The 23376-nt window shown below is 50.4% G+C and overlaps 1 protein-coding gene across 4 annotated transcripts in view; it reads right to left on the reverse strand.

Annotated features, from left to right (window-relative positions):
• Dlec1 (DLEC1 cilia and flagella associated protein) overlaps positions 1 to 23376 on the reverse strand; it is a 52259-nt gene that overhangs the window by 10372 nt on the left and 18511 nt on the right. For 2 of the 4 annotated variants that reach the window (XM_047531073.1, XM_047531076.1), the window contains exons 7-25: positions 23197 to 23284; positions 22512 to 22685; positions 21628 to 21764; positions 20596 to 20688; positions 17942 to 18032; positions 16968 to 17130; positions 15637 to 15829; positions 14832 to 14890; positions 14072 to 14240; positions 13557 to 13650; positions 13206 to 13336; positions 12939 to 13097; positions 11301 to 11440; positions 4386 to 4539; positions 3745 to 3855; positions 2643 to 2773; positions 1995 to 2177; positions 692 to 762; positions 91 to 242 (exon numbers count right to left, since the gene is read on the reverse strand). In XM_047531073.1, the coding sequence (XP_047387029.1) occupies positions 91 to 242; positions 692 to 762; positions 1995 to 2177; positions 2643 to 2773; positions 3745 to 3855; positions 4386 to 4539; positions 11301 to 11440; positions 12939 to 13097; positions 13206 to 13336; positions 13557 to 13650; positions 14072 to 14240; positions 14832 to 14890; positions 15637 to 15829; positions 16968 to 17130; positions 17942 to 18032; positions 20596 to 20688; positions 21628 to 21764; positions 22512 to 22685; positions 23197 to 23284 (2493 nt within the window). The remainder of the gene's footprint in view (positions 1 to 90; positions 243 to 691; positions 763 to 1994; positions 2178 to 2642; positions 2774 to 3744; positions 3856 to 4385; positions 4540 to 11300; positions 11441 to 12938; positions 13098 to 13205; positions 13337 to 13556; positions 13651 to 14071; positions 14241 to 14831; positions 14891 to 15636; positions 15830 to 16967; positions 17131 to 17941; positions 18033 to 20595; positions 20689 to 21627; positions 21765 to 22511; positions 22686 to 23196; positions 23285 to 23376) is intronic. The other 2 variants (XM_047531074.1, XM_047531075.1) reach the window with 2 other exon arrangements.

The raw sequence follows: 23376 nt of genomic DNA on the forward strand, positions 1-23376 counted from the left end.
ACCTTGCAACTTGGTGAGCTTTGAGCAACTGAGGACTGGAGGTTGGAGGAAAGGAAACCCGAAGGGGCGTGCCCGCCTGTGTGCCCTTACCTGGCAAATCAGGTTGTCCCAGTACTCGCCCCACATGTTGGCACAGCCTGTGATGTTGATGCTCAGCTTCTGGTAGGCCCCCAGCGTGCCCTTGGAAGTGTGGGGGAAGAATGCGGCTCCTTTCCCTGGAGATAACATGCTTTCCATAAAATCTGGGGGAGAATCAGGAATGAGGACTCATGAGGCTGGGGTAGAGTGAGGTCCAAACCCGCAGGTGTTAGCAATGCACTGTCCCAGACAAGTCACCCCACAGCCTCTCCTTGGTCAGTAGGCTTGCTCAGGGGCCAGCAGCTCAGAGCCCTGCCTGGCCAACTCTCTTCTCTCCTGAGAGTCCAGAGCTCAGCAGGAGCCCTCCTTTATGAGCCACCATGTAGCCCAAATCTAGTTCAGACCCTGTACCTGAGGTTATGCCCTAGCAAGAAAATGACCTCATTCAAGACCAGGAGACTGTTATGTGAAGAGCCATTGCCATCCTGAGAATCTAGCTAGGAGAGACACTGAGAAGGGTGTGCCTGGTGCTGGTCCCCTTCCCTGGCAGCTGCTGGCCCACATCTCAGAAGGCCAGGCCTGGGCCTGCAGCCTCCACCCTGGTGACTCTTACCCAGCTGTTCTTGCTTGGCCAAGTGCTCTCGGATCCGCGATGTCTTTAGTAGGGCAGGAGGCAAATCAGGGCTTAACAAATGGAGGCAAACAAACAAACAACCAGCATGAAAACAGCTAAGCCTTTCCCAGGACCTGAGCCATCATGTCCCAAGGCAACCAGCACTATACCCAGCAGAGGAAGCAAGCCCTGCCTGCTCCTCCCAGGGAAGAGCTGGTCAAGTCTCTTCTTTACCTCCTTTTCTTGTCTTTGCCCCTACTGCACCTCTACCACTGAAAGTATCCCCAGCTGCAGGCTATACCCCAAGTCAAACAGATTTTCCCCCAAGAAATCCAGGAGGGCTTTGGGGCAGTGACACCTTACGACAGGCTGAGCCCTGGTTACTTGGGATGCAAACCCAGCCCAGTGTCCACTCTCTTGCCCAGACTTCTGCAACAGGCCCACTTCCAGTCTACCCTGCTGACCTCTGTCCAGTGCTGGATGCACACTGTAGACAGTCAATGGATTAGACACTGTTCATGGCTCTCCTGCCACCCCCGTGGCAGTGGTTTTAAGTTGGGCTCCCCTTCCTCAAAGATGAGGCAGGGAGGTTTCACATAGAGGTGTGCTGGCAAACTGCCTCCAAAAAAAGATGTCCTAAACCATAGTCGTGGCCAATATCTGTGGTGTAAATACTTTCATCCCAGATTAGTTTAAGTAACATCCTTGTAAAATGCCTGACTATTTAACAATTGGCTCTCCTGAGCCAGTACCAGCTGATTCTGGCACACCAGCATGTGTGTGTGTGTGTGTGTGTGTGTGTGTGTGTGTGTGTGCGCGCGAGCAAGAGAGAGAGAGACAGAGAGAGAGAGAGACTCTGCTGATCTCTTGTCTTCTCTACTGGACATCTTCCCCAGCTCACTTCTCCACATGTCAGCCCAGCCACACTATCCAGTGTCCCCAGAACACTCCCCATTCTTGACTCCTCACTCCCACACCTTTGCCTGGTTCTTGCTCCATAGTAACTTCTCCCTCATCCACGGGCCCCTCCTGCCTGGTCTCCAAAGCTCCCCGTGTCACAGACCAGGCTGAGGCGGAAGGGGCATTGTTCCCAGCCTTTCTCACAGGCCCAGTCAAGATCAGGGAAGTGGGTAGCAAAAAGTCATCTCCTCTCTGTGTTCCCTATGTCTACCTGTGAAGTCACACATGCTCTCTTCTCACACCAATCAGCCTCTGGTCACCTAAGCCACAGGAGGCCCAACAGAGTAAGCTCCACGGGGCCACACCCACCCTGGGAACAGTCTCCAAAAGAAACAAGACTTACAGGCTGGTGTTTGTGGTCAGGCTGTTTTTGGGGCTCCCAAAGTACTCAAAATTGAGGGTGAAAGAGGTCTGCACTGGGGAGCAATTGGTCAGAATGAGCTGGCCGTTCACTTGGGTCCTCAGTGGCACCATCGAGCCAAAGTCCAGGTGTAGCTCCTCCAGGTCGCCTGGCCACCGCTTTGTGCTGAAAACATTGCCCCACGTCCATGGGCACTATGTTACCCACCATCCTTAGACCTACTCAGACAGCTGCCCTGAGTAGGGGTACAGGAGCTGCCCAGGAACCTGGCTTCATCTTCAACTCCTTCCTCATGGAGCTGGAAGCCCCAGTCCACCCTTCCAAATGTCTACCACTATGCTAAGAGAGGCCTGGAGCTCTATCAACAGTCCCTGTCTTGGGACAGACTGGCAGGTGTCCAGGTCATTGGGCCTCGTATGGGAAAGCCCAAGGAGCCTGCAGCTCTGTTGCCTGCCATGTTCTACCTGCCTGGACACACAGAGGATAGGGGTGGGATGAAGGGTCTGCTCCTGCAGAAGTAGTGAGGACCCATGACAACACTATGGCCTCTTCCCGTGGCAGGAATCAGCTGGGAGTGGACACTTAATACAATGCCGGTCCTTTGTGTAGCTGCTCCCACCCTGGGCTCACCTGATATCAGAGCCCTTCACAGAGACAGTGATGGTCACGTGCAGTCCCTGGGGTTTCCCAGAGATACCGAGGGCTAGTGGCTTTTTCATTCCTGACACGTGACAAGGGAGGGCCAGATCTGTCAGTTCTTCCTACAAGAAAACCCATCCAGGGGTCAGACTCAGACCCAAGGCCTCAGAGGTAGGTCCAGATGGTCTTCAACAGTAGAGGTGGTTTCTGTGAGGGGCTCGACATGAAGGCCTTGACTTTTGACCAGGCTCCTCTCTGAGAAAGGGCTCTCAAGTGCCTCCAGTAAGCCCAGCCAGTCCCCAGAGGCCGGGCCCCTTCCCCAGGGCTTATGGCTGTCTGAGTCTTCCTGAAACTCTGTGCATGTCCACAGAAAGCAAGATCCCTCAAAGTGACCTCTGGAGAGCTGTGCCTTCTCTCTGATGCTGCTACTACAATAGATGTAACAGCCTTCCTAAGTGGGGTCTCCACCATGCCAGGCCTGGTCTGTGTATCATCCTGGAGCTCAGGATCAGTTGTGCAGGAAAGTTCATTGTCCCCATGTTTGCCAGTAAGGAACTGGGATATGAGTCTGCAAGTCTTTGCAAGGAAGAAATTTCTCCCCCAGAGGAACCACTCAGAAATAACCAGCAATGCCCAAGCACTAAGCATGTTCCACCCTGAGGGTCTCCCTCTGGGCCACTCCAGAGAAAAGCTGTGCCTCTCCCAGGTGGGCCCTGGCTCCCCAGTGGCCTCCTCCAGCAGCTTCTGGCACAATGTCTGCCTTGAGCAGTAGCCCTGCCCTGGGCCTCTGGGCATATTGGAAAGCTGGACCCACCTCAGACACAAAGAATGGTCTGGAGAAGGTTAAAGCTAGAGCCAAAATAGTGGGTCTCAGGGCCCACGTAGGCCTGCTCCAGGCTCTCTGACCTTGTGTTCTTAGAAAGTAGGCCCAGCTTGAATCCTACACCCAAATGGGATCCTACACCCAAATGCAAGAAATCCCTTCCCTCCTACCCACAAGGACCAGGAGCCAGGGGCAGGACCTCCCTGAGGCACAGGTGCAAACTGCTGGCAGGTGTCTTAGTCACTCAGGCCCTCACATCACTGTACTCACCTTGGTGTGGGTGGTTAACTCCAAGTTGAGCTCGCACTCCTCACCGGGGCCCAGCAGGCCACGTTTGGGAGAGACTGTTGCTGTGCAGGAGTCTGCTTGGTGCCCCAGGAGCTGGCAGACAGACACAGGGGTGGGCCTGTTGTATGAGGCTCCCAGAGGGACCAGAGTCCAGAGTGCTCACTGCTGGCTGAGCCTGGGACCCACAGCAGGTCCCACAGGTCCCTTCTCTCCTCCCCAACCCTGGAGGAACTTGACCACCTGTCAGAGGGTTCCATGGACTAAATAAGCTGCCCTGAGAGGCCAGAGTGAGGGGGAGCAGAAGGCAGTTGCCTCTGATGTGAATGCGGCTCCATGTTCCTCAGATCTCAGAGCAGTACCACAGCTGGGCTCCGACAGCAGTATGGAGCAGCCACAGACTATGCTGGCTGGGAGGCTCCAGCTGTGTTCACCAGAAACTCCTTCTCAGGCAGGAACTGGAGTTCCCTAAAGGCATGATCATGAAGAGCCAGACCAGAGGTGTGGGCTCTGGAGTTATGGACAGGCTGCGGGAGGGAGGCTGAACATAGGCTGTGGGAAGGATTTGGGGGGCTACCTAGGTCTGAGGGCTGCAGACTGCTGCTGGATGGTACAGGCCCACTCACCTTGCCCCAGTGAAACCGTGTGAACAGGAGCGTGCCATTGATGAGCGTGATGGTTGACTCTGTGGGCACCCCCACGTAGAGGTTGCTGAACTCCACCTGGCTGCTCTGCAGGTACACATGGGGCTCCTGTACCTCAGCATACACAGGAAGGTAGCTGGAACGCAAGGGGACAAAAGGCATACCCATCAGAATAGAAGAAACAAAACTGCCCCTGTTTACAGATGACATGATGGTCTATGTAGAAAATTCGGAGGACTCTATGTTTTAAAAACACCTAGAACTAAGTTCAGCAAAGTTACAGGGGATAAGATCAACACACGAAGACCAACCATGCATTTACATACTAATAATGAACACAAGGACTGCAGTGAAAATACAATACCATTTATAATTGCTCCAAATTGAAATGCTGAGGTGTAAGAGAAATCATATAGAGAATACGCTAGGCTTATTTTAAAGTGGTTAATTTTCCAGAATGCTCACTTCATCTCCCTGCACTACCCTGGCAAAATAAAAGAGAATTTTTCCAGTCTCCATGAGAACCTAGTGAACTTATAGCTAGTCCACATTTAGCTTCTAAAATTTGCTGAAGCTACTTTTTAAGGGTTCCTTCCATTGATGACCCCAATAGCTTCTGCTTCAGGTCAAGTTATCTGTATTCTGTATTTGCCTCTCTCTCTAGGTCTGGGGGTTGTTATTTATCCTATGACCTCAATTCTCTAATGGATCTAAGAAGTCAATGATTTTCAGTTGGTTTAGTTTCTTCTTGTGGTGAGGGCAAAGGTCAACAAATAGGTGTTCTACATGGATGGACGTCTGAAGGTATTTTGCCAGCATGATTAACATTCAGAGTCAACCTAGAGCAAACAAAGGAGATTTTACTAGGTAATGTGGGTGGGCCTGAGTTCATCAGTTGAAATGAAATTACCCAGAGAACGACATTCCGTGTGTGCTAAGCAACCTCAGCTCCTGGTTCCTGAAGACCTGCCCTGTGGATTCCGGAATTGCCTGGCCAGTCACAGTCATGTAAGCCAAATCTTTGCAATAAATTTCTGGTGGAACCCTGACTGATACAACTGCATTATAGTAATACACGGGTAACTATAAAAGGTAGAATAAATGTATTTTATTGAAATTCTTTCCTTCTGATTTAAAAGACAATTGCATAGACCAGCAACTATAAAACTGTGTTGGGATTTCAGTGTATGAAAATGAAATCTGTATGACAATAATTGTACAAAGGAAGGAAAGGAAAGAGTTAAACAACACAATTAACCAAACAGACCCCATGGACATATATAACACTTTGCCCAACAACAGCAGAATACATATTTTTCTTAAGGGCATATAAAACATTTCCAGAATGGAGAACAAGATAGCCCATAAAACAAGTTTCAGTGAGCTTTAAAGAACTGTAATCATATAAAGTATATTCTCTAATAACAACAGAATTCAGTTAGATATCAACAACAGAAAGAAATTAGAGAAAAAAAATATTGTAAATCAAACAACACACTCATAAACAAACAAGTAAAAAATCTAGGGTCAAAAAAATCACAAGAGAAGTTAGAAAATATTTTATGTCAATGAAATTGAAAACAGCCTCTCAAAGCTGATAGGATGTAGCTAAAGCAACACACAGAGGAAAATTTATATTTCTGAATACCAATATTTTAAAAAATATCAATGCCTAAGCTCCAATCTAAAAAACTAGAGAAAGAGCAAATGAAACCCAAAGAGGAAGAAATAATAAAATAAATTATCTCTGTGCAAATAATATGACCTTCCTTTTAGAAAAATATTACAACTAATAAATGAGGTTAGCATGGTTGCAGGATAGATATCCAATATGCAAGAACATTTGTGTTTCTATGTAGCAGTGATGAACAATCAGAAAATGAAATCGAAAAAATAGTTCTATTTCCAAAAGCAGTGAAAAGCATAAAATATTTAGGAAAAATTTAATAAAAGAGATATAAGAGTCTGTACACTGAAAACAACGAAATATCATAGAAGTAAATGAACAAGAACCTAAGTGGCAAGACACTTCGTAGAAATGGATGAGAACACTGCAGAGATGGCGACACTCCCCAAATCGACCTATGGAAACCCCAGCTGGCTTTTCACAGAAATTGAAACTGATTCACATGGTGATGTCATAAAATTCATATGGAAATTCAAAGGACCCAGAATGGCCAAAACAATCCTAAAAAAGAAAAAGTTGAAGAATTCATATTTCCCAATATTCAAATTTACTACAAAGTCACAGCAATCCACAGTGTGGCACTTAGCACAAGGACAGACATATAGATCAGTGAAACAGAACCAAGAGTCCAGAAATAAACCCTCACACTTACATCAGTTGATTTTTGACAAGTGTGTCAAAACAAGTCAGTGGGGGAAAGAATAGTGTTTTTAAGAAATGGTGCTGGGACAACTGGTTATCTACATGGAAAGGAATAAAATTGGACCCCCCCCTTTTTTTGCACCATATACAAAAATTAACTTGAAATGGATCAGGATGTTTCTCCAGAATTGACACAGATGACCTAAAAGTGCGTGAACAGATGCTCAGCATCACTGGCCAAAGGAAAATGCAAATCAAATCCTCAGGGAAATACCGCCTCTCATGCTGGGATGACTGCCACCAGAAAGAAAGAATCGCAAGTGCAGGCAAGTGTTAGCACAGAGAGAGCCGGCAGGACGCAAACCTCACGAATCATCTCAGCTGTTTGTTCAGGACCAAAGTTCCACACCACAACAGGGGATGCAGGGATGAAATGGTGCCGGTGGACCCACTTTCCTGGTAGAAAATGAGCCACTGAACAAAGATCGGAAGTGGGTTTATATAGGTTATTTCAAGGGGCGGTCTAGTGAACATATCAGTTTGGGCGCTCAGGAAACGGGTTTGTGAGAATTTGAAAATTTGTTTTTACTGGGCAATATTTTACTTGGAGAAGAATGGAGGGCCGAGGGTCAGTGCTCAGCATCTATCTCCTCCCCTCTTCAGGGTCCCATCGTCCTGTCACTGGGAAAGCGTGTATTCGGGGAAGGCCAATGCTTTGGCTTCCTTTCCAGGGGTGGTTCTGTCACTGGGAAGAATACACTGGAAAGCTCTCAGTAAGGATGTGGAGGATCAGAAGAGCAGCCGGGAGGACAGCGAGTGGTCAGGACTGGCAGCCGAGATACCCAGCACATGCACCACCTGTGAAAGTTTACAAATGGAGGAAAAAGAAAGTGTTGTTGTGGGCCAGTGGGAGGGCATGTGCTTAGCATGAGTGAGGCCCTGGGTTCAACACCCAGCACAGAAGGAAGAGGGGGTGGGGTAAGGGTAAAGCCATTCCATGGAAGAAAGAGAAGGAGCAGAGGGAGAGGTGATCGGATTCACTGACAAAACAGAGGAGAACAACGCTGCTTTCCAGAACCCCTGGACAGAGGCCCTCCACAGGTGAAGCTGCCACTGAGAGGAGTCAACGGGCAGGAGTGGACTCTGGCAAAGAACTGGGAACACGCACGGATGGCTGGGAGTGTGATCAGCTTGGCCTGCATGGGCCTGCCCACTCCCCCAGCTCAGGCCACACATCGGAGACGGGCTGTAGTACTTGCCACCCCTGGAGAACATGGGTGTGGGCTGGGGAGAGGCCAGGGCAGAGCCTGCAGTACCCCTGGGCCTCTCGACTGTCTGGGAGGAAAAACAACCAAATTGATCCCAGCCCTTCATTTCTATTTAGGAAGGAAGGAATGGATTGCTTTGTGTGGCTGGCCAGTGGGGGCTTCCTCTGCTGTCTGTCTTGGCTGCTTCCTTCAAAGGCCCCTTGTTCTCAGGGGATTGGGGCCAGCGGTGTGCTATGGGGCAACACGCTCACCTACTCTCCACTCCTTGGAAGAGGGGCACTTGCCATGCCTATACCCATGTGCTCAGAGAAACAGATGCCACCAGTTCTGTGTGCAAATCAGCTATATCCTCCATTCAGAAATAGTAATGGACAGCCATTGTAGAAGAAAACTAAAAAACAGAGGGAGAAGGCCTCCAAACACCCAAGAAAAGAGAAATTAGGTTCCTTGGGGGAACGTGCGAGGCTTTGTATGCGCAAGACACTAACAGATTTCTATCAGAAAAGAACATCCCCAGAGCCCAGTGCAGTGAAGCATGCCTGTAATCCCACTGGCTCAGGAGGCTGAGGCAGGAGGATTGAGAGTTCAAAGCCAGTCTCAGCAAATAAGCAAGGCCCTAAGCAACTCTGTCTCTAAATAAAATACAAAAAAGGGCTGGGCACTCTGGAAAGCAGTGTGGAGACTCCTTAGAAAACTTGGAATGGACCCACCATTTGACCCAGCTATCCCACTCCTCGGCCTATACCCAAAGGACTTAAAATCAGCATACTACAGAGATACAGCCACATCAATGTTCATAACTGCTCAATTCACAATAGCCAGATTGTGGAACCAACCTAGATGCCCTTCAACTGATGAATGGATAAAGAAACTGTGGTATATATATACAATGGAATATTACTCAGCTATAAAGAATAATAAAATTATGGCATTTGCAGGCAAATGGATGAAATTGGAGAATAGCATGCTAAGTGAGATAAGTCAATCTCAAAAATCCAAAAGGTGAATGATCTCACTGATAAGCAGATGATGACACATAATAGGGGGTGGGAGGGGGGCAAGAATGGAGGAAGAAGGAACTGTATAGAGGGAAAAGAGGGGTGGGAGGGGTGGGGGGAAGGAAAAAATAACAGAATGAATCAAACATCATTACCCTATGTAAATGTATGATTACGCAAATGGTATGCTGTTACTCCATGTACAAACAGAAACAACATGTATCCCATTTGTTTACAATAAAAATAAATTAAAATTTAAAAAAATGGGCTGGGGACGTGACTCAGTGGGTAAGTGCCCCTGGGTTCAATCCCAAGTACAAAAAAAAAAAAAACACCCAAAAATTCCCAAACCAAAAACCTAAAATTTAAAAGCATGATTGCCAAAAGAAGGGCATATCACCAAAGACAGACAGAGTGAGCTGCAAGGTCAAGGGCATCTTCCCTGAGTGAGGAGCAATCCCCTGAGAAATGGGAATATGGGAAGTCAGTTAAAATCATGTCGCAAGTTTCTGGCAGGTGTCGGGTGGGCTGTGGGAGCCCAGCAAGCTTTCCACTCTTTCTTCTTCTGGAGACAGATCCCCACCCCTCACCCCCCATCCTAACCCTGCACCCTGGGGAAGGAGAGGACCCATCAGGGCCCACCTCTGGAAAAAGCAGGTTCACTTTTCACAAGGGAGCCTGGAGCTCTAAGGCGTGCCTCCCCAAGCAGAGTGGCTAAGGGCCTCCCCCAACAGGGAAGGGAAAGGTCAACCAAGAGAAGCAGAGTTGAGGGTTGGGACTGGGTTGGAGGTTGCGAGAGGGAAGGAGGATGGAGGACAGGAGAAAGCAGAAGAGCAGACAAAGGGAAGAGTTTTGGCCCTCAGAATGGTAAGGCAGGGATGCTTTTCCTTCCTCGCCCAGGCTGGTGCAGCCTGCAACTCCATCACCTGCAACTGTAAAGGTTTTGGTTCCTGCGAGGGCCTTTCAGAAGAAAGAACAGAGACAGGGAAGGAAAGAGAATAAGCAAAGACTCCAAGGAAGCCGTGTTCCCGGAAGCCCACAAAGTGCCCTGCAGGACCAGCAGGGAAAAAGAGTCACACTCAGACCCACACTGGTCATCAGAGTAAAGAACTTCCAACGGGACCCTGGTGTCACCATCCCCTCCCCATCAGATAGTCAAAGTACAAAAGCCAGATGATATCTGTCATCATGAAAGTGTGGGGTAAGGCCCCGTCTCTGCCCTGCAGGAGGAAGTGTCAAGTGGTACAGAGTTTTTTTGGAGAATTCCAGAGTGTCCATACAGGTTTTAAAGGAGCATTTAAATGTCTTTATAATGAATACAAAAATACATGCAAAAACAAGTATAAAACATGCACAGCTTAAACATATACAGCTATATATAAAGAATAATAGTGAAAAGAAGACTTAGGTGCACCCCTGCCCAGCTTCAGACACAAAATATTACCACCAGCCTTAAGAAAATATTTTACTTCAAAGTAATTTGGGAAAGTAATTTTGGTAGGAGTGGATGGGGGATGTGAAGGAAATGTTATTTGCAGTGAGCTGGTAACTTTTGAAGGTAGGTGACGAGTTCATGGGTGCTTATTATACTATTCTCTCTATTTTTATATAGGTGAGAAATTTTCCACTAGAAAACAAGAAAGAGAGGGGGGAGGGAAAAGGGCAGAGGAGTTGGTACCGTGCCTGTAATCCCAGCTGCTCAGGAGGCTGAAGTAGGAGGATCATGAATTCAAAGCCAGCCTGAGTAATTTAGTGAGGCTCTAAGCAACTTAGCGAGGCCCTGTCTCTAAATAAAATATAAAAAGGGTTGGGGATGTGGCTCGGTACAAAAAAGAAATAAATAAATAAATAAATAAAAGGACTACCACTACCTTTGAAACCTTAGTGTGTCCCTCCCAAAAGTCAAAAGTATTTGCACATTGAAACATGTCACTATTTTTGTGCTCCTTCTCCTGTTGATGAACATTGGGGGTTTCTAGGTTTTCACTGTTATGTCACACCTTACCAGGAAATAATAAAGTGGCTTGGAAGGTAGGTGAACTAATGTACATTCCTTCAGCACACACATCCTAGAAAGACACACCCCAAAATATTATCAGTGAACTATTTCTAGGTAATGGATTATGGGTCATCTTCATTATTTTCTTTTGGGCAATTTCCAAATTTTATAGGAAAAACATGTGTCCATCGTTTTAAATTCAGAAATGTCTCTAGATAACTACATCCTTGCACATACTATAAATAAACATGCTGTAAAAGGGCACGGTCTGTTGTCATCTTCCCATGCCCCCCAATCCCATACCTCCAGGTCCCTTTTTCCACTTCCAGCTCCAGTACAGTCTGCAGACGCTGGCAGCGCAAGGCCTCCAAGGTGACCATCACCTGGCACTCCCCCAGAGGGTGAAGGTAACCACTTGAAGGCTCAATGTCGAAGGGAGACGCCTGGTGGCAATCCAGAAGGATGAGGAGTAAGGATGTGTGGCATTGCAGAGGCCCTGGGGGCCAGCCATGCCCAACCTGCTTCCTCCAAGAGCCCCTGGCTCTCACAGAGTCATCTGGGATCCAGAAGGGGGCAAGCATGTGGGGGACTGCGGCTGGGCGAGGGTCTTAGGATTGAAGATAACAAGTGAGTCTCCAAGCACAGGAATGCAGAGACAGGTGCCCACACCCTGGCCCAGATCTGAGAGGTAGAAGGCAGAGGGAGGCCCCTGGGAAGTGGGGAGAGGGGAGAAGGCAGATGGAGACTCCAGCTGGGGAGCAGGAGGAGAGCCTGTGAGCCCTGCGGGGAGAGGCAGCAGCCCTAGGTCAGGACCCTGACAGCTTCAATTGAGAAGAGCCATCAGGTCACCAGATTGCAGGAGAAAAGCTGCCATGGAGCCACAGATTTCTCCTTTGCACCCAGGTGGCCTGTTCTCCACCCTCTCCTCCCTTGGAGGATTGGGCTCCTTCACCTGGCAGGTCTGTCCCTCCCCTCATAGCAGGTATGTTGACCTGGACAGATGGAGAGCGGAAGGGAAGGAACTTAGGAAGGGGCGCTCTCCATTCTGTTCTTCCTGTCTCATGAGAAATGGGGTACTCTTTTGACTGAGTAACCCTAGGACCCAGGGTGGGTCACACTGGATAGCAGGGTGTTACTGGACATTGAAAGTGTTACATGGAAAGGGACCTTATCCTCCTCTCGGGTCTCTCGGGTCTCTCCCTTCCATGAGAACCTCACAAGGGCCCGCACCTGCCTGAAGGTGCCAAGCGGTCTGACTTGCCCTCTCCCTCCCCCACCCCACCCAGGCTGCCATGCCCTCAGGGTTGGCCTGGTGCTGTGGCCTCCTGCTTCTGAGCTCCCACCTCCCTGGCCCTTAGTGGGGGCTGCACGGGACTTGCTGTCATAGAAAAGAAGTCTTTGTGCTCATCAGAGTTCAGGCATTGGCATTTGGGGTCCAAGCTCAGCTAAAGAAAAGGCTAAGGAATGCAAATAAATCTAGATTTTTTTTCTTTTTTTAAGTCTTCTGATTCGGGCCACATGCCTGTGCCCGAGCGCCACCTGCTGGTAGTACCCACTGCAGGCACAGGCCCCAGAAGGATCAGAGCCCTGGGGGAACCAGGCAGAACATGACCTCTGCCCAAAGCGGTTGTCCCTGTGCGTCCCAACTCAGACTGCTCGGTCAGGGCAGAAGCTCATGTCCTGTTCTGCATCTGCCGGTAGAAAAGGGAACAGAGCCACCCGTTGGACTGGGTGGGGGAATTCATTCTGGGGAGAGGAGCTGCCTCCTGGTGGGGAGAAATGGAGACACTGCCAGGGGGCAGTTACCAGGCGTGCTTTTCTCTCGCAGCCCCAGGGCTCTGATTGGAAAGCACAGTGCACGGGTCCCAGTTCAGACCTGAGCCAAGGTGAAGTGGCCTGGCGGGGAGGTGGCACCCCAGGAGCCAGCAGCTGCTGACTTACCTCTTCACGCCTTTCTTCCAGGCAGATGGGACTCTCTCTCATGTGCCACACGGCTGAGAGCTGGCTGACGTTCCGGATCTGGATACAGTTGGTGACTTTCTGCCCCAGGCGGAGCAGACCAAACTGAAGGGCTGAGACGCTGATGACGAGTGCGGGTCCCTGAGACACCCGGAGGGGCCTGTTACTGAGCTGCCGGTTGTTGGCTCTGTGTCCTACCCCTGCCCCGTCTCTGGGCCCAACCTGCTGCCCAGCCCCCATCTGCAGCACCTTAAAGGCCGCCTCGATGTGTAACACCACTGGCGAGGGTGAGTCTCTGATCTCACACAGCAGGTCCTGGCTTGCTGGACCAGGGACACCCCCGGTGAAGTTCAATACAAAATCCCCAACCTCGTTGGGCTCTGGAGAGAAGGGAAAGTGAGGTGGAGAACAGAAGCAGGGCAGCTTCCGTCTGTGGCTGGGCCCAGACGTCTGGCCTTCACTCATTTCTTGTCTACTCCGTGCCCCAGGCCACGCTGGAGCTGATCACAGAACACCAAGGGCCTCGTGCAGACCCCTTAAACTCTAAAACCTCCTGCAGTCACCCAAGGTAGGAGGTACCCCCTGCAGTCCCCAAGGTACCTATGACCCCTGTGCAGGGTTCCACTTCAATGATGTGGCAGTGGCTGATCTTCCCCCACGTGTAACTGATGGGTGACTTGCTGTTGTTCCACATCTGAAAGACACACCCCAATGTGGGCTGCCCCAGTACTGCTCTTTCACGTCAAATCTGTACTTGCTGAAGGACTGTGGGACTGAGGGGTCACAAAGGGTCCACTTGACTCCCCTCCTGACTAACTCCTGGCCATCAAAAGCCACAGCCTTCCCAACTCACGGCACCCTCACCCCATGCTGCAGGATGAGGGTGCCTGCCATTTGTGAACCTGGGAAAAGGTTCCACAGCCCCAACTTCAGAGGATTCTGGAACGCTGATAAAATAAAACAGACTCGCCTGGCTCCAGGCATGTATGCGAACCACGTTGGGTTCAGGGCCCTGGGGACAGTCTCAGGTTCCATGTAGCGACTGTTCCAGCTCTGTCCTTCCCAAGTGCCACACCACTTCAGTCAGTCCACACAGGGGACAGATGATGACGTACCTTAAAATCCTTCTTCACATTTATGCCAATGTAGTTCTCCCCTGGTATGATGAGGGCGTAGGGTTCTAAGAGAACCTGGAAGGGTTCTGCTGAGCCTTTCACCTCAATCTCCAGGACAATCACGTCATCCACAGAGTACATGTAGTCCTCCAGGTTCCTCACCTCTGAACTGAACACGAGCCCTCCATGAGCTAGGGGCTGACACAGCCTGGGAGCACATCTCTGCTTGTCCCTGCCTTTGTCCCACATCGTCGGCCTCATGAAAAGAAAATTTTCTCCTACCCACAGCTTCCAACCTGCTACAGTCAGGACTGTGCCCTGGAGGGCTAGGAATGCCTGTGCTGTGACAGCAGGCCTCACGACGGGGCACTGCCCGGCTGCCTCCAGGGGTGAGACCGTAGTCCCAGCCTGGGTTCTCTGCACTAGGCTGACTGGAGCCCCATACCTGGCCAGTGCATCATGGCAAAACCTTTCCTCAGCGCCACCTAGGTGCCTCCAGCTTGGTTATCCAAGGGTTAGCAGTGAGCCTGGAGCCCCAAGGTTCCTGGGGAGGCCTATGGCACTCATAGCGCCCTCTGCTCCCTGCATCCTGTGCCCGTTCTAACTAAGCTGGATCGTCAGGGCAATGCAAAATGCTCATGGCCCCCAAAGCCTGCTGGGACCAAGTTTCTTATCCACTCTGTCTGGAACCTTCCTCCGAAGCATCCCCAGGGAGGTCGGGCCCCGCTGCCCTCCCTCATCCAGCCTAGGCCCTGCTCACTTCAAGGGCTCAGGAACTTCTTCCAGCACCATCTGCAGCACACTGTGGAAGCTCCTCAGCTGCAAGGAAAGACAGCACCCTGAAAACAGCAGGTTACCTGGAGAAGGCAGGAGCTGGCAGGAGCTTCTCCTCCCCTTAGCCAGTGCTAGAAATGCCCTCCAAAAGACTCGGGCTGCTTCCTTGCCACCTTCTGCCCACTCTAGAGGAAATGGGGTTGCTGCCAGGACAGGAGCCATGACTCAGGAGCCTGACTCAGGGAACAAGAAGAAAAGGTTCCCCGAGGCTGACATGAGCCCTGGGCAGGGCCATGGGATATCTGAAGTACCACAGACTCCCAGACAGACAGTGAGGTGGCTGCATGCTGGCTCCGGAGGCAACCCTGCTCACCCAGGTACAAGGACCACCAGCAAGGGCTCAGGACTGCCCCTGGGCTAACCTGGCCCTTGGGAACCTGCACCTCACTCTGTCTAGGTGCTGCTGTAACATGGGTAGGGATGGTAATGTGCTTTGATACAACAAAAGTGTGGAAGACACTGGGGCTGTGGAAACAAGCCCAGGGCCCTGCCGCATGGGGTGTCTGGGATCGGGACCAGGCAATATGATCTGCTTTGTCCTGCTCACCAGGCACATGCTCCAGTGACACTCTTAGCCATCCATGTGCCAACCTCTGCAGGATGCCCAGGTACCTGGTCAGGCCCAGTTATGGCTTTGATGTCATTAAAGAACGTGGATTCAAAACACATGATGTGTTTGCAAAACATCATGACACAATCATGTGTGGCTAACGAGATGATATCATTTTAACCTTAGAAGGAGAAAAGCTCAGGACGAACTCCTGGTCAGTGTGGGGGCTCAGAACCCCCTTCTCAGGCATGATGGAGAAGGCGGTCTCCCTGTCAGGGTGGTAATTGATGCTGTCCAGGCTGTAGGTTTCTCCAGGCATCAGGGGCTGCAGGTTGGGCTTCATGATCTGCCAGTGGAAAGCCAGCTCCACGTGTCTATGGGGGCAATCATGACAGTGGGCAGCAGATCCAAGGCTATGTTCCAGTTCTTCCAGGACCCGGTCCTCCCACCCCATGCTTGGCCTGCTTTGCTCCAGGAAAACATCCAGAAACAGGAAGTAACCAGGTCAGTCTTCAAGCCCTTCCCATGAAGGAGCCTAGGGAAGACTACATAAGGACAGTAGGTGGGTCAGGGTGTCCAAGCTAGAGGCCATGTAAGAGATCCACTTCTTCCTACCCACAGCTCTGGAGGCTGGAACCACAGCAAATCAGGGGAAATGGGCAACTCAGGAAATCGTGCTCTAACCATTAAACTGAAGTAATCTAGCCCACCCTGACCCTCCACCCCTGCAAAATATTAGGAAAATCCTCTGCACTATCTTCGATCACATGAAAGTTTCCACTGTTTGCCATATTCACCCATCCCTGCCCGCTGCCTCCAGCTATTGCCTCCCAGGACAGCTATGTCCTAAAGAGATATGTGCCCCTTGACTGCTAATAGGAACAGTGAAAACCCCCTGGCAGTAGGAGGGGCAGGACTGTAGGCATGTTGTGGACAGGCAGGTGTCAGCATCTGGGGTTACCAGGTAGCCTGGGCTGGAGGGTCCCTAAAGTTGGTCCTGACAGATGGTGGTGCTCAGAGGCTGGTCAGGAAATAAATGACAATGAGAGCTGAATCCACATACGTAGTGCTGGGGATCAAGATTTCTTCCCCAGCACAGGCACCGCCAGATCTCTCTGGAAAACTATTCTTGGCTCAGGGTGGTCTGAAATGGCTCAGAGCAGCACTGTGAGAGTGAGCTTCCTGAAGCAATGGAAATCTTAGAGAGCTGCACTCTCCAATAGGGTAGCCACTACCTAACCTGTGGATATTGAGCTCTTAAAATGTGGCTAGTGCCCCTAGAAGGAGATTATAATTTTATTTAATTTTAACTGATTTAGATTTAAAATCCATACGTGCCTAGTGACTACCATGATGGACAGTGTAAATCTGGATCTTTCCATCCAATCTGGATCCATTCTGGGATCAGAATCCCCCGGCCCTTGGAAGGAAGCTCCTGCCTCACTAGGAATTCAGGGCCAGGTGAGGAAGGACAAGGGGTATATGATGAGGACATGCCCAAGGGCAGCTCACGTAGCATTTCGGATAATCAGCTGTTTCCTCGCTGTGGATCGAAGGTTTTCAGGCTTGAAGCGTATGAAGTGCTGAGCTGTTAAGTCTGTGAGCTCTCCAGGGTCCGGTTGACTTTTTTCACCAGAAATATAGATTAGATCCAAAGCAATCAGCTGCCCTGTTCCTGACCAAGTAGGGTAGTGAGTTTAGAGATGCTCCAGTAGGCTGAAGGCAGGACTGTGGTCAAAGGCTGCCACAGGACCACACCACCACCCACACCACTGTGGCCTTGACCCTAATTCCCAGAAGCATACACAAGAGGGGAAAGAGCCATTAGCACACTTACCCATGTCCCCTCCTCTTCACAGACAAAAAGGAGGGGATTTGGAGAACTTTGAATACAGCAAGCACTCAATTAATGCCTGCCAAGTGAAACTGGGTGGAAGGAAGGAAGGAAGGAAGGAAGGAAGGAAGGAAGGAAGGAAGGAGGATGGAAGGAAGGTAGGAAGGAAGGAAGGAAGGAAGAAGGATGGAAGGAAGGTAGGAAGGAAGGAAGGAAGGAAGGAAGGAAGGAAGGAAGGAAAGAAAGAAGGAAGGTAGGTAGGAAGGAAGGAAGGGCAGTTGAGCAGGAAGCCCCTTCTAACCTTCTAGAAACCTAGAGGTGCCTCTGGTGGTTTCTGTGTGTTGCTGACAATTCCCCAAATGAGATCACAGTGAGTTCCAAAGTGAAATTATGAGATTTCACCCCAGGTTTCCATCTGTTCCTCGCTAAAAGGTTCCTTGGATTGTCCTGGAGGCCACACTGGTTTGGGTACTCCCAAGAGTGAAGGGCCAAAAGCCAGCGCCTGGCACCTGGTGACCCCAGCATCCCCATGGCTGCCTGACACAGGGTGCGTGAAGCATGGAGCCGGGCCGCTGCTGGTGCTGGTGCAGCAAGAGGAGTGCCTAGCGCGGCGTCTGTGCCCAGCAGGCACCGGCAGCGCACACGAGCCCACCTGTGATCACCAGCTCCTTGACCTGGCAGTTGTCACACACGATGATGAAGGTCTGCTCTGCCTTTTCTAGGCTCACTGGGAGGAACAAGACCTGGGGGAGGAGAGGGTGCCCTGTCATCTGCCATCAGGGGCTGCCACCCCCACTTACCTTCTTCCTTTCCTCAGGCATGCACCCTCCCTTTGCTCTCTGCTCCCCAAAATCCCCACTTGACCCCCAAGCCTAGAGGTTTCAGTCCAGGCTCCAGCCCAGAGTAATGCAGGAAGCAGAATGAAAGGGTGTGAAAAGAAAGTTCAAAAAACAAAGGACAATATGTGACCTCACTTCAAATAAAAGAAACATAAATGAAAACCAACCAGGACAGTTTTTTTTTTTCCCCTCACGATACTGGCACAGAGCAGAAAGTTCACTCTGTGATTCGTTATATTTGCCCTATATTTTCCCCAGCTTCTCTCCAGCCGAGGCCCTGGTAACCCCCATCCTACTCTTGTTACTCCAAGCTCTACTTATTTAAGAGTCAACAGTTAAGTGAGATCATGCAGTACTTGTCCTTCTATGCTTGGTTCATGTCACTCAGCATAAGGTCTTCCAGGTTCATCCACGTTATCCCAAATGACCGACTTTGCGCCTTTTTTTAAAGGCTGGATAATATTCCTTTGCATATGAATATCACATTTTCTTTATCCATTCATCCATCGATGGGTGCTTAGGTTGATTCCCTATCTTGGCTTTTGTGACTAGTGCTGCCCAGGACATGAGAGTGCAGATGCCTCTTCAACATACTGAGTTCATTTCTTTGTGTATATACCCAGCAGTGGGACTGCTAGAGCACAGGTAGTTCTATTGTTAATTTTGGAGAAACCTGCATACTGTTTTCTATAATGGCTATATTAATTTACATCCTCAACAACAGTATGCTAGCTTTCCCTTTCTCTACATCTTCACCAATGCTGTTTGCCTTTCATCTGTTTGACAACAGCTATTCCAACAGGTATGAGATGATAGCTCATTGTGGTTTTAATTGTTATTTCCCTGATGATTCGTCTACATAGGTCCTTTGCCCATACAAAAAATCAGATTGATACCCGGGCATGGTTGTAATCCCAGTTACTTAAGATGCGGAGGCAGAAGGATTACAAGTTCAAGGCCCACCTGGGCAATTCAGCAAGACACTGTCTCAAATTAAAATAAAAAGAACCGGGGAGGTAGCTCAGAGATAGAGCACTTGTCTAACGTGAGTGAGTCTCTGGGTTTCATCCCCAGTAATGAAACAAACAAACAAACAAATAAACAAACATTTTTTCTTGCTATTAAGTTGTTTGAATTCCTTATATACTTTATTTTTTTCCTTATATACTTTAAATATTAACCCCTTATCAGATGTATAATTTGCAAATATTTTATCCACTCCACAGGTTATCTCTTCAAATGCCTACAATGGGGAAAACCTCCCCTACTGCCTCACTGCTCCCTGGAATCTCATTGCTCTCATCACCTCCTTGGAGATCACAGGAGGTCAGGATGAGAGGAAACAGCCCCGATTCTTTAAAGCCACTTCAAGGCTCCATCAAGGCCTAGACTGCACCAGGCCCAGAGCAGAGAGAGCCTGAAGCCTTGCAGAGCCTACCTGCCCCTCAACAGCAGGCAAGGACCGACAAAGCCCTACAGTGCCCCTGAATTGCCCCAGTCCCAACCCTGAGAACTAGGCTCTCAAGGGGGATCAGGTCAGCATGAGCATAAACTAGAGAACCACAGCCCAGTGCTAACCTGCACTTGACACTTGAACGACACTGGCTAAAGGGAGCCATTGCTTACACCACAACAAAGAAGCGAAAGGCTGTCAGCCTCACACAGCATCATCTAAAAAGTTTTATAAGTCCTGCACCAGGCCACACTCCAGACCAAGGGACTCAGAACCTCAGGGCTGAAGCCCAGACAGAGGCACGTTTCCAAGTTCCCTGGGAGAATGCGAAGTGTGGTTGAGTTTAAGAACCTGTGGTTCTTGGATCTGCCAGTTTTTCTGCCTGCACTATCCTTAACAAGCTAGTGAGGAAGCCCAAGTATGTGTGTCACAGTTCCCACACCAAGTCACATGATGGCACAGAATGACTCTGGGACCAGAGAGATGGGGAGGGTGGCAGCGTGGAACCACAGGGCAGAAAGCATCACCATTTCTCACAGGCACTTCTAGAAACCAGCAAGGAGGTACGATGAACCCAAAGGAATGCTGAAAGGGGACAGGGGATCAGACCTCTGGATGATTCTGAAGAGGTTAAGAAGAGGACAAAGGCAGATGGGCCTTTCTGACTACATAAACATGAGAGTGAGAACAAAGCCATTGTCAACTCCTGGAGGCAGCTGAGACCTTGGTGGAGGTGAATTCCAGCTAAGGGAGCTGACAAGAGATGTTCAGGGACTGCAATGGAAATGGCAGCTCCATCTGCTTTGCAAGAGAGGTCAAAGGACAGCCAAAGCCAACACCCTACAAGATGCAGGAACATGCACTTATCCAGATCCCACTAAGGCTGGAACCTGGGACAGCAGTGGACACTTGGGTCATGAAATCACAGGCAAACACAATCATAGAGCAGTGGAGGAAAATAGCCATGAGCAATCACAGAGAGGAAGGACCATGAGCCAGTGTCTCATTACCTACCTCCACTAACACGGCAAAACCTGGGGCCAGCTCAAACACAGATGGCATGACTCCAAAGGGAGGCTGCTCAACAAAGCCGGTGGTTGCAACCGCCTTAAAGAAAAGCAGATCACACCAAGGTGAGGGGAAAAGTGTAAAACCCAGTGCTCACGTTGCAAACTTCTTTCCTATCATTCATTTTGCTATCTGAGGGATCTTAAGGATCATCCAGTGTCATATCAGCAAAGAATCTGTGACTCCCTCATTCAGCATGCATTTTCTTGCCTTTTACCAGGTGCCAGGTACAAGATTCTGAAGGTTAAAGATGAGTTAGTCATAAAGCATCTTTAAAGAGCTGACTGCTGGCAGCAGGTACAAGGAATGCCATGGACAAGTGCCTGGGACAGAAGCAGGAGGTGTGTGAGAAGGTCCTCCCAAGGTACATCGTCCTTTCCCTGCCACAACCTCCTATTGGTGGTGCCCGTGTGTTGGCCTCCACTCCCATCACACCCCTGGCTCTATGCTCCTGTCTCATGGGGGGCAGCCGCCATCTTGTTAGCAGAGCTGCAGCCCTGGTGTCTACACAAGAAGCTACTGAGCATGCCAGGGATACAAACCCATGCCTGTAAGACCCTGGCAGGTACCTGGAGGGAGTAAAATGTGCTTCTTGGGATATGAGGTCCTCTGGATCTACCACATTTTCTGTACATAAGGGTACAGAGGTCTCTCTCCACTAAAATACAAATAACAGTGTGCTCATGATGATCAAATGGTGTTGGGCTGGAGCTACCTGGACAATGGTGAAGCCAGGCCAATGGAACAGAGTGCACAGACTCTGCCTCTCAGCCCTGGCTGACAGGGTCACAGTGTTAGTGCCATGACCAGAATTACCTCCCTGGTCTCCATACACGTCCATTCTGACTCAGCCATGGTGTTACACCATTCTGCTTTTGTGTGTTTCCAACTATGGGGGCAGTTTAGCAACTCCCTCTAGGGGGTTATTTCTTTTGATGGATTTCTTCTTTTTCCAGGTAGCAATCTATTATCACTCACCCTGAAACTTGGCGGTGGCCAACTCTTCTTGGGCATAATGCAGAATTTGCCGGTGCTGAAGCCTACATTTTTGCAGATGAACCTGGTTATCTTTACTCCCCCAATGAGGCAGTAACCACAGTCCAACACCGGTGACACTGCAGCCACAGGAGAAGATGCACAAGAGAGGCAACAGGTCATGAAGAGTGGGCCTTGTCCTTGTCCTGAGGTTCAGCCAGAGCTCAGAGCAGTGGCAGAAGGACCTGGAGACCCCCAGGCCATCACCCCAAGCAGAGAGGATAGAGGGGACACACCTGACCCTGTACCACTTGGGTTCTGCTCAGGCTGCTCTGGGCCACGTAGCAGTAGCACCATAGGACTCTGTCTACTCCCAGCCAGAGCTGTGGGAGCCGCACACACTGTGGACTCCTGCCTTGACCAGGGCCACCCAGCATGACCCTAGGGTTTGTAGCAGAAGTGAGGGGCGTCAGAGTCCCAAATTCCACCTGCACCCAGCTGAAAAGGCTTATAAGGGAGGGTGTCCAATAGAAGTTCTTCCACTGGAGCCCACCCCATGGCCACAGAGACAACATCTACTGCAGGCTCCTCAGGGTGCCCAGGCACCTGCTCCTTGCCTCACTATGGCTTCAGGGGTGTTCAGCAGCTGGCTACCTCTCTGATGGGGTTAGCGGCTGCAGGCCTTCCCACCCTGGTATGAATCAACCTTCAGGGGGCATCCAAAAGCAAGCAGTAAAATCAGAACCTGACATTGTGGAAGGTGGTGTGGAAGCTGCTTGGCAGTTCCCCACCCAGAAGCCCAGGAGGACCAAGCTCTGTGTTGCTAAGGGATGGGCGGGGATCCCCTGGCCCTGACTGAATCCCTGGGAATGGCAGCACACACTCACAGGTCAGCACGGGGGGTGGCCTCCGGGCCTGCAGGGGAATCAGGAGCGTGTTGGGGGACTGGGTCTCGACTAGAATGAAATCATCAAAATCCCCGAGACAGTCGGGGATAAACTGTATCGTGTACTGGCAAGTCATTCCAGGAGCCACCATTCCGCCTTTTCCTGGGAACATCCCTGTGCACAACAAAAGCCGCCAGTGACCAACCACCCTAGCTGAGCCTGGCTGCCTCAGACCAGCCACGGCTGGGACTGGCTCATGAGTGAATCCCTTCCGGGTCAAGGCCAGGCTGATGGCAGAACCACCAGGGTGTGCGAAGGGTCAGGCTTCGAGGGCAGGGACTTCAGGCAAAAATGCTAAGGTCCAAGGGGGAGTGCCATGACCAACACTCACACCGAAGCTGGGCAGCTGCTGTGGGGACATGAGCAAGAGGAGGGCCTGACTAAGGGCAGTGACAGCAGGAAGGGTGGGAGGGGGCAGAACCTGTGCCTTGAGGGAGGTGATCAGGAAAGAGGCGCTGGGGCGTCCCTGGGAGGCTGTCCGCCTAGCACGAGGGCCTCCAGTGACGGCTGAGGGAGAAGCCCTGAGCCCAGGACAGGGAGTCAGGAGGACCAGGTGGCTCAGGAACGGCAGCCAGCCCAGCACTTAATTTTGAAGCCGTCTAGAAAGTCACTATGCTGAACTCACCCAATCCCAGAGCAAAGTGTGGAGTAGAAGGTGGGAGGACTCGCAGGTAGCGGCTGGCAGAGGTGGTGTTCTGCAGGGAGATGACCATCTATTCAAAGGCAAGGGCATTTGTTAGGCATCTGTTAGGCAGCAGCTTTTAAGGACATGGCGATATGGTGCTGGGACTTACTTTAAATAATA

This window comes from Sciurus carolinensis, chromosome 17 (assembly GCF_902686445.1).
Source record: "Sciurus carolinensis chromosome 17, mSciCar1.2, whole genome shotgun sequence".
Classification (NCBI taxonomy): Eukaryota; Metazoa; Chordata; class Mammalia; order Rodentia; family Sciuridae; genus Sciurus; species Sciurus carolinensis.